General features: G+C 36.2%; 1 protein-coding gene across 1 annotated transcript; it reads left to right on the forward strand.

Moving 5' to 3' along the window:
- The first annotated feature begins 1 nt into the window (after position 1).
- Positions 2-8,906, forward strand: LOC138864242 (glutamate receptor ionotropic, kainate 3-like). The gene is made up of 10 exons (XM_070130903.1): positions 2-247; positions 844-934; positions 1,972-2,130; positions 2,669-2,751; positions 3,276-3,379; positions 4,635-4,849; positions 5,680-5,835; positions 6,197-6,300; positions 7,037-7,203; positions 8,739-8,906. Exons 1-10 carry the CDS (start codon positions 204-206, stop codon positions 8,816-8,818), a joined length of 1,203 nt encoding a protein of 400 aa, XP_069987004.1. The 5' UTR covers positions 2-203; the 3' UTR covers positions 8,819-8,906.
- Positions 8,907-10,000: the final 1,094 nt, after the last annotated feature.

Below are 10,000 nucleotides of genomic sequence, written 5' to 3' on the forward strand. Positions count from 1 at the left end.
TTATCATGATTTTTATCCACATCTTCTATTTCCTTTCCCTTCTACACGTACCACCGGGACGTACCACCAGGACATCTGATTGATAATATTTCTTTATTATCATGATTTTTTTCCATATCTTCTGCCTATTTCCTCTCTCATGACAGTGGGATCCCTGGGTCTTATGGAGGATCAACCAGCCCCCAACATCGGCCACGGGAGTCATGAGAAAAGTCATGGACATCATGGCAGAGAAACTTGGATTCTGGTCGGTGGACGGTCATGCATACTTGCACATGTGTGTGTGTGTGTGTGTGTGTGCATGCTTAACTGTGTGTTGTGTGTATGTGTGTGCGTGTGTGTGTGTTTATCTGTGTCTGTCTTTGTGTGTGTGTTTGTGTGTGTGTGTGTGTGTACGGGTATATATGTCGTTGTATTTATGGGTGCATGCTTATCTATATGTGCATAGCATACATATATATATATATATATATATATATATATATATATATATATATATATATATATATATATATATATATATATATATATGAATCTATAATAATCTAACTATCTATCTGCATCTCTATCTATCCATCTACCTGCCTCCATCTATCTATGGCTCTCTCTCTCACTCTCACTCTCTCTCTCTCTCTCTCTCTCTCTCTCTCTCTCTCTCTCTCTCTCTCTCTCTCTCTCTCTCTCTCTCTCTCTCTCTCTCTCTCTCTCTCTCTCCCTCCCTCTCTCTCTCTCTCCCTTCACACACAAACACACACACACACACAAACACACACACACACACACACACACACATACAACACATACAACGCATACACTCATTCCGATGCTCCTCCCCTCACCCAGTTACACGGAAGCCCTGCCTGTCGGACTGGACTTCGGGGCGAGGCTCGACAACGGCTCCTTCTCGGGCTTGATCGGGGAGCTGAATCGCGGGGTGAGTCACAGAGGGTGTCGTCTGTGGAGGATGAAGATCGTCCTTCATTTTCACTTTTTTCGCGAGATAAGTTCTTCGGTTTGTTCTGTTTTTAAGATTGTCTTTCATTTCACTTTTTTCGTGAAATAAGTTCTTCCGTTGTTCATTTTTTTTCTCTAGTTTCTTAAAGGTTACTAGATGGTATTATTCTCGTCTCTTTTTTATTTCCTGTGTTATTGTTGGTGTGTAAGTTCTTTTCAATTGTTGGTGTGTAAGTTCGTTTCAACTCTGTCAAGGAGGTTTTTGGTCGCGTTAGTTAGTTAGTGAGTGAGTGAGTGTGTGAGTGAGTGAGTTAGTTAGTCAGTTCGTTCGTTCGTTAGTTAGTTAGTTAGTTAGTGAGTGAGTGTGTGAGCTAGTTAGTTAGTTAGTTAGTTAGTGAGTGTGTGAGTTAGTTAGTTAGTGAGTGAGTGTGTGAGTTAGTTAGTTTCTTTCATGTGCAGAGAAATTGACGAGTATTGAGGCAGATCTTTTATTTCTGGGGAATATCATCACTAGAGAACCTTGGCCAAAGACTTATATAATATACATTATACATTATAATATAATATATTATACATTATAATATAATGTATATATGTATATAGTCTTTGCCTTGGCTCTGGAGAACATTGGCACTGAGGAACATTGGCACTAGGGCACCTTATAGATATCAGAGAACTATAGTATCAGGGACTGAACTTGATAGTTATTAATGGGTATGCCTTATCATGCTGAATCACAAATCAACGGTAAAATAGCATGTGGAAAAAGTGAATGATGAAAGGACCATAAAAAATACGAAAAAAAAAAATCAAACAAACAAACAAAAACGAACAAACACACGGAAGAACCATACAGAGATAAAATCGAATAAAAAAAAAAAGGAAATCAACAACACACGGCTAAAACCTAATGCATCTTTGAAATGAATATTTAAAAAAAAAAATCGTCTCTCTCGCACTCCACCGGATGCAGACCGCCCTCAAGACACCCCGCCCCCCCCCCTCAATCTTTTCCAGGAGGCAGACATGTCGATGGTGCCGATGTCCATCAACCACATTCGCAACGAAGCCGTGGATTTCAGCGAAACCCTTTTCGTAGACGAGCACCGTATAACGTTCAAGCGCCCGTTTCCTGAGGCTGACATCGCTGGTTTTGTCAAGCCGTTCACTCCCACGGTAAGTTCGCGAAGACAGGGTAGTTCACGTGTTTTTAAGGAGGAATAGGAATAGGTAAATGCTTTTTCTATATGCGCTGTTACTTGTTATTTCATTCGACGAGTAAGTCACGATATAAATTTCGTATCACCATCTCCTTTCATTGCGCAGATTTAACCCCGTTTTACCCAGATCGGTTTGGTCTAATTTTCTAATACCATAAGAAAGTAAGATTGAGGATGCATTGCTATTTATCAAAGTCTAGCTCTTTCTCTTTCTCTTTCTTTCTTTCTTTCTTTCTTTCTTTCTTTCTTTCTTTCTTTCTTTCTTTCTCTCTCTCTCTCTCTCTCTCTCTCTCTCTCTCTCTCTCTCTCTCTCTCTCTCTCTCTCTCTCTCTCTCTCTCTCTCTCTCTCTTTTCCACACCTCTGTTTTGATTTTTTTAAAAAAGACTGCGAATCGAAGTAGTCCTGGGTGAGATGCCAGTTTTTTTTTCTCTCCTGAAATTGGACAATATGATATGTCTGTTTTTTACTATTATTTAAGCCAACAATTTTCCAGATGTGGCTGCTGTTCCTGCTTAGTACACTTGTAGTGTGTGCAGCAACGTTCCTTGTTCAACTCAGCCCCAGAGTTGGTGTCAGGTAAACTATAAGTGATATGAAATGTATATATATATATATATATATATATATATATATATATATATATATATATATATATATATATATATATATATATATATATATATATATATATATATATATATATATAAATATATATATATATATATATATATATATATATATATATATATATATATATATATATATATATATATATATATATATATATGCTTCGATTGTCTTTTAGTCTGTTGAATTACTGGATTTCTTAATATTAATGTATGTTTATTAAATTATTGAAGAAATGAAGAGCTGGATCAACGTCAGCTATTTATATCAATTAATTTCATAGTGCAATCCAAGAGTTGGGTTGAAGAAAGGAGAGTACAACCATTTTATGTTAAAAAAAAATTATTCTAGATTAGAAATTTTGTAGTCTTCTTATTTCAATCTCTAAGTAAAATCTAGATAACTAGAAATTTTGTAGTCATCTTATTTCAGTCTCTAAATATGTAAATTAAGGATGCTTCATCTCCACTTAGGGAGGAGACCTATGACGATGGCACTCCTGAGCCAAGTGCCAACAGGGTTTCCTCCAAGTTGCGCTACGCTGTGTTGTGGACACTTTCCTGCCTCTTTTCCCAGTGTGAGTTCTCGCCACTTGAGTAATGTTTTTTTTTTATTCTTTTTTTTTATTAATGCTACATACATGTTTCATCGGTGGTAGCTATCTGCTTCTCATTTATGATTCTGTTGCTTCATCCATCTGTCTTTCAGCCTTGGAAAATTCTTCTCTTTTCTCATATTGTGATTCTGTTGCTTCATCCATCTGCTTTTCAGTCTTCTCATCAGTCTCATTATGATTCTGTTGCTTCATCCATCTGTTTTTTGTCTCAGAAAAGTCTTCTCATTTCTCACATTATGATTCTGTTGCTTCATCCATCTCCGTTGCTTCATCCATCTGTCTTTCAGTCTTGGAAAAGTCTTCTCTTTTCTCATATTGTGATTCTGTTGCTTCATCCGTCTTTTTTTTTTTTTTTTTTTTTTTTTTTTGTCTCAGAAAAGTCTACTCATTTCTCACATTATGATTCTGTTGCTTCATCAATCTATTTTTCAATCTTGGAAAAGCTACCTCATTTACATTATGATTTTCTTGCTTCACCCGTCTGTTTTTAAGTCTCGGAAAAGCCTTCTCACTTCTCACATTATGATTCCGTTGGTTCATCCGTCTGTTTTTTTTGTTTGTTTGATTGTTTTTGTTTTTTTTTTGCTTGTTTTGTTTTGTTTTTGTCTCAGAAAAGTCTTCTCATTTCTCACATTATGATTCTGTTGGTTCATCAGTCTGTTTTTTTTTTTGTTTTTTTTTTTGTCTCAGAAAAGCCTTCTCATTTCCCACATTATGATTCCGTTGGTTCATCCGTCTGTTTTTCTTCTTCTTCTTCTTCTTCTTTTCTTTTGTGTTTTTTTTTTGTTTGTTTGTTTGTTTGTTTTTGTCTCAGAAAAGTCTTCTCATTTCTCACATTATGATTCTGTCACTGCATCCATCTGTCTTTCAGTCTCGGAAATGTCTTTTCATTTCTCACTTTATGATTCTGTTGGTTCATCCGTCTGTTTTTTTTCTCACATTATGATTCCGTTGGTTCATCCGTCTGTTTTGTTTTATTTTTGTTTGTTTGTTTTGTTTTTTGTTGTTTTTTTTGTCTCAGAAAAGTCTTCTCATTTCTCACATTATGATTCTGTTGGTTCATCCGTCTGTTTTGTTTTATTTTTGTTTGTTTGTTTTGTTTTTTGTTGTTTTTTTTTGTCTCAGAAAAGTCTTCTCACATCTCACATTATGATTCTGTCGCTGCATCCCGCTGATCGGCATTCCCGCTTCAACATTCCCTTCCTGACTCTCTCAGCCGTGCCCTGGGAGCCTCGCGACGTGCCCGTGCGCGTGGTGGCGGGCATGTGGCTCCTGGCGACCCTCATCATCGGCACTGTCTACCGCTCGAACCTCAAGGCCATGCTCATCCTGCCGAAGGTCGTCCTTCCGTTCGACACCTTCGAGGAGTTCGCCGAGGTGGACGTTCGCGGATACATCATTCTGGGCGGGATTCTGGACGTCGCTTTGCGGGTGTGTTTTGTTTCTCGGTTTTTGTTTTGTATTCTCTTTTCATTTGTATTAATTTGTTTTATCGGTGAAGGCCATGCTAGATGTGTTAAAAAAAGATTGTTATTGTCTGTAATATAAGCTGTTGCAGTAGAATTTAATCTTAAAATCCTTACACCAGAAACACCTCGTTGTATCTTGCACTACAATTTTTAGACTTTTTTTTTTTTTTTTTTTTGACAAAGTTTATTTGACAAACATAGTTTTTGACAAACATAGTTTTTGACAAACAGTTTTTTGACAAACATACATAGTTGTAGAGAGGGGAAAAGGGAGAGGAAATAAGACAGAAGTGGCAGATTTTCGACGCGGAGGAAGAGAGGAGAGGGGGGAAGGAGATAAAGAAGGAAAGGAAAAGAGGACATAAGAAAGGCAACGTGTAACACATTAAATTAAAATCAAAAACAAATTAAAACACATTAAATGGTCCAGGAAACACCGTTCTATGGACCAGTTATTCCAGTAACTAACATAACAACCACCGTCTAAACAACTATATATACATAATATGTGCTTGAGTCATGTACTTCTACGTAGATATATGTATATGAGAAAGAAAGAAAGAGAGAGAGAGAAAAAAAAAAGAGAGAGAGAGAGAGAAAGAGAAAGAAATAAAGAGAAAGAGAGAAATGAAAAAAGAGAGAGAGAAAGAAATAAAGAGATACAGAAAGAAATAAAGAGATGGAAAGAAATAAAGAGAGAGAAAGAAAGAGAAAGAAGGAGACGTAGACAAACACAACCGATAACGAATAGACAAGAACCGATTTTCACCGACTTCCGCCTCTCCTCCCCAGGGCATGGAGGCGAACTCTACCCTGGGACGAATCCGGGACAAGTCGCGAATCGATGCGAATATTGGCAGAGGACTGAGCGAACTGATCGAGGGGAAGACGGCTCCCATCGCCTCGACATCCGGCCAACGCTGGGTCTATCATTTCGATTTCACCAACGTAAGGAATTCAGCTCGTTTTCGTTCTCTTTCTAAAGCGGTAGAATCCATCGCGGTGTCATGTATTTTCTGTATGTTTCGATCAGATAAACATTTTTCATCGGGTGTGTCAGTTTCCCTTGTTAATCTGGGTTATGGTTCATGGTGGTTCGGATGAGACTTCCTCCCTTTAGAATTTCTAAGAATGATTAATTAATCATAAATATATAATTATGAATATATATTAATTAATTATAAATTAATTAATTATAGATTAAGAATTAATTTTAGAATTTAGAATTTAGAATTTAGAATTTCGTAGAAGGTTCTTAGAAAAATGTTTGCTAATGGCTTTACGCTTTATGTTTTCATTTTGTTTTTAGGAAGGTTACTGCAGGATGTACTCGACGCGAGATGGCGTCTTCAGCACTGCAGCTGCTCTAGGATTCCCCAAAGGGTCTCCTCTGAAGCCAAAAATCGACTTTATGTATGTTGACGGTGAAGGAATTTTCGGTTTATGATCCATTCCAAATAGCGCACGTCTGTTTCCTAATTTGGTGAGAAACTGAAAAGATTTTTAAAATATTTTGTTAGGTCTGCACGTTGAAACTGCATCCATTTTTCCCTTTTCATGTTCAAAATCTTTTTTTTCTTCTTCTTTTTTCTTTAATAGGATATACCGATCAGTTTTGTGATCATATCCCTACATTCGCACTAAAGAATATGGTCAGTAAGATGAATCGCAAGCTCACGAGCTTTTGTTATCATGCATCAGTTATCAGTTATCAGCTATTTCCTTGTTATCATGCATCAGTTATCAGTTATTCCTTCAGTGATTTATCTCAAGTTCTTAGCTGATCCTCCGTTCCTTGTTATCATGCATGTTATCAGTTATCAGTTGTTGTTTTTTTTTTTTTTTGTTATCATGCATCAGTTATCAGCTATTTCCTTGTTATCATGCATCAGTTATCAATTATTCCTTCAATGATTTATCTTCAGTTCTTAGCTGATCCTACTTTCCTTGTTATCATGCATGTTATCAGTTATCATTTTGTTTGTCTGTTTGTTTTTTGTTATCATGCATCAGATATGCTTTTTTTTTTTTGTTATCATTCATGTTATCAGTTATCAGCTATTTCCTTGTCATCATGCATCAATTATCAATTATCCCTTCAATTAGTTATCTTCCGTTCTCAGCTGACCCTCCGTTCCTTCCGCCGCAGGATCCGAGGCCTGAAGGAGTTCGGGATCCTGCAGCACCTGTTCCAGAAGGAGACCCCCAACAGCACCTTCTGCTTCGGGAAACCGGTGTCTCTCTCTCCCACTTCGGCCGACCTCAGGCCCCTCGAGCTCGGCGACTTCTACGGCGTCTTCTGCCTCTACGCTGGAGGTAGATGGATGGCGGGGTCTGCTGCTTCTCCTTCTTCTTCTTTGCTTCTTCTCTTCTTCTTCTTTGCTTCTTCTTCTACTTTTCTTCTTCTTCTTCTCTTCTTCTTGGCTGGCGGGTCTGCTTCTTCTCTTCTCTTCTTCTTCTTCTTCTTCTTCTTCTTCTTCTTCTTCTTCTTCTTCTTCTTCTTCTGCTTCTTCTTCTTCTTCTTCTTCTTTGCTCCTTCTTCTTCTTCTTCTTCTTCTTCTCTGCTTCTTCTTCTTCTTCTTCTTCTTCTTCTTCTTCTTGGCTGGCGGGTCTACTTCTTCTTCTTCTTCTTTTTCTGCTTCTTCTTCTCTTCTTCTTCTTCTTGGCTGGCGGGTCTGCTTCTTCTCTTCTTCTTCTTCTTCTTCTCTTCTTCTTCTTGACTGGCGGGTCTGCTTCTTCTCTTCTTCTTCTTCTTCTTCTCTTCTTCTTCTTGACTGGCGGGTCTGCTTCTTCTCTTCTTCTTCTTCTTCTTCTTCTTCTTTTTCTTCTTCTTCTTGGCTGGCGGGTCTACTTCTTCTCTTCTTCTTCTTCTTCTTCTTCTTCTTCTCTGCTTCTTCTTGGCTGGCGGATCTGCTTCTTCTCTTCTTCTTCTTCTTCTTCTTCTTCTTCTCTGCTTCTTCTTTTTGGCTGGCGGGTCTGCTTCTTCTTCTTCTTCTTCTTCTTCTTCTTCTTCTTCTTCTTCTTCTTCTTCTTCTTTGCTTCTTCTTCTTCTTCTTCTCTGCTTCTTCTTATTCTTCTTTTCTGCTTCTTCTTCTTTTTCTCTTCTTCTTCTTCTTCTTCTTCTTCTTCTCTTCTTCTTGGCTGGCGGGTCTGCTTCTTCTCTTCTTCTTCTTCTTCTTCTCTTCTTCTTCTTGACTGGCGGGTCTGCTTCTTCTCTTCTTCTTCTTCTTCTTCTTCTTCTTCTTCTTCTTCTTCTTCTTCTTCTTCTTCTTCTTCTTCTTCTTCTTCTTCTTCTTCTTCTTCCTTCTCGCTTTGAAATCCACTCTCAAAGTGTTTAGGAGAATGTCCATCATTAAATATCTTCTGTTTTTCGCCTAGTCTTCTAACTTCACAGAGTTCTATGACATTTAATGAAAGGGAGTTTCTTAAGTAATGGTAGTAAGTCGGATTCAGTTCTTATGGTCCTTATATGTGCGAAGGTCTATTAGGTTTGGTTAGGTCCATTTGGTTAGGTTTGGTTTGGTTAGGTTAGGTTTGGTTATGTTCATAAGGTTAGGTTAGGTTTATTAGGTTTGGTTTGGTTTGGTTCATCAGGTTTGGGTCGGTTTATCAGGTTAGGTTTATTAGGTTAGGTTTGGTTCGTTAGGTTTGGTTAGGTTAGGTTAGGTTAGGTTTATTAGGTTAGGTTAGGTTTGGCTAAATTTATTAGGTTAGGTTAGGTTCATTAGGTTAGGTTAGGTTAGGTTCATTAGGTTAGGTAAGGTTTATTAGGTTTGGTTTGGTTAGGTTTAGTTTGGTTAGGTTTATTAGATGAAGTTAGGTTTGACTCTTTATTTCTTTATGTCTTGCAGGTATATTGATGGCGATGCTAGTTTTCGTGACGGAGCGTTTCGTCAGGAGAAATGGAGGACGAATAACTACAGCGAATTAGTTACGTAGATGCCACTGATTTCTCTTCTGTATGACGACATTTCTGTGACTCGAACCGGCACTTCTAGGAGCCTGTAGAATTGTACACGCTTGCCCATCTAATAACAGTAGGAACTAATGAACAAAATTATATGAACTAATGAACAAAATTATAGGAACTAATGAACAAAATTATATGAACTAATGAACAAAATTATATGAACTAATGAACAAAATTATATTAACTAATGAACAAAATTATGTGAACTAATGAACAAAATTATATGAACTAATGAGCAAAATTATATGAACTAATGAACAAAATTATATGAACTAATGCACAAAATTATATGAACTAATGAACAAAATTATATGAACTAACGAACAAAATTATATGAACTAATGAACAATATTATATGAACTAATGAACAAAATTATATGAACTAATGAACAAAATTATATGAACTAATGAATAAGATTATATGAACTAATGAACAAGATTATATGAACTAATGAACAAAATTATATAAACTAATGAACAAAATTATATGAACTAATGAACAAAATCATATGAACTAATGAACAAAATTATATGAACTAGTGAACAAAATTATATGAACTAATGAACAAAATTATATGAACTAATGAACAAAATTATATGAACTAATGAACAAAATTATATGAACTAATGAACAAAATTATATGAACTAATGAACAAAATTATATAAACTAATGAACAAAATTATATGAACTAATGAACAAAATTATATGAACTAATGAACAAAATTATATGAACTAATGAACAAAATTATATGAACTAATGAACAAAATTATATGAACTAATGAACAAAATTATAGGAACGGTTTACTTGTGGTGAATTAACCTTTTCATGTTTAAATGCCTTTTACTGCTACTTGATGTACCAGAAAAATTCATCTCCACAGCAACCATACGTGTTGCCAAATAAATAAGAGGATAACTGTATTTAAACTTCTATTGTCCCTGATAATTGCAATTGCAATACTTCATGTACTACTATATATTTATGAGTGTGTGTATGTGCGTCTCTCTCTCTCTGTCTCTCTCTCTCTCTCTCTCTCTCTCTCTCTCTCTCTCTCTCTCTCTCTCTATATATATATATATATATATATATATATATATATATATATATATATATATATATATATATACATATATATACAC

Source organism: Penaeus vannamei, chromosome 15 (assembly GCF_042767895.1).
Source record: "Penaeus vannamei isolate JL-2024 chromosome 15, ASM4276789v1, whole genome shotgun sequence".
Taxonomy (NCBI): domain Eukaryota; kingdom Metazoa; phylum Arthropoda; class Malacostraca; order Decapoda; family Penaeidae; genus Penaeus; species Penaeus vannamei.

Bases quoted from the DNA above. Each gene is read 5' to 3' on its own strand.
- LOC138864242 (XM_070130903.1), top strand. From the start codon at position 204: ATGAGAAAAGTCATGGACATCATGGCAGAGAAACTTGGATTCTG. The intron at 248-843 runs GTCGGTGGACGG...CCCCTCACCCAG, and splicing joins GCAGAGAAACTTGGATTCTG to TTACACGGAAGCCCTGCCTG. The intron at 5,836-6,196 runs GTAAGGAATTCA...TTTTGTTTTTAG, and splicing joins ATCATTTCGATTTCACCAAC to GAAGGTTACTGCAGGATGTA.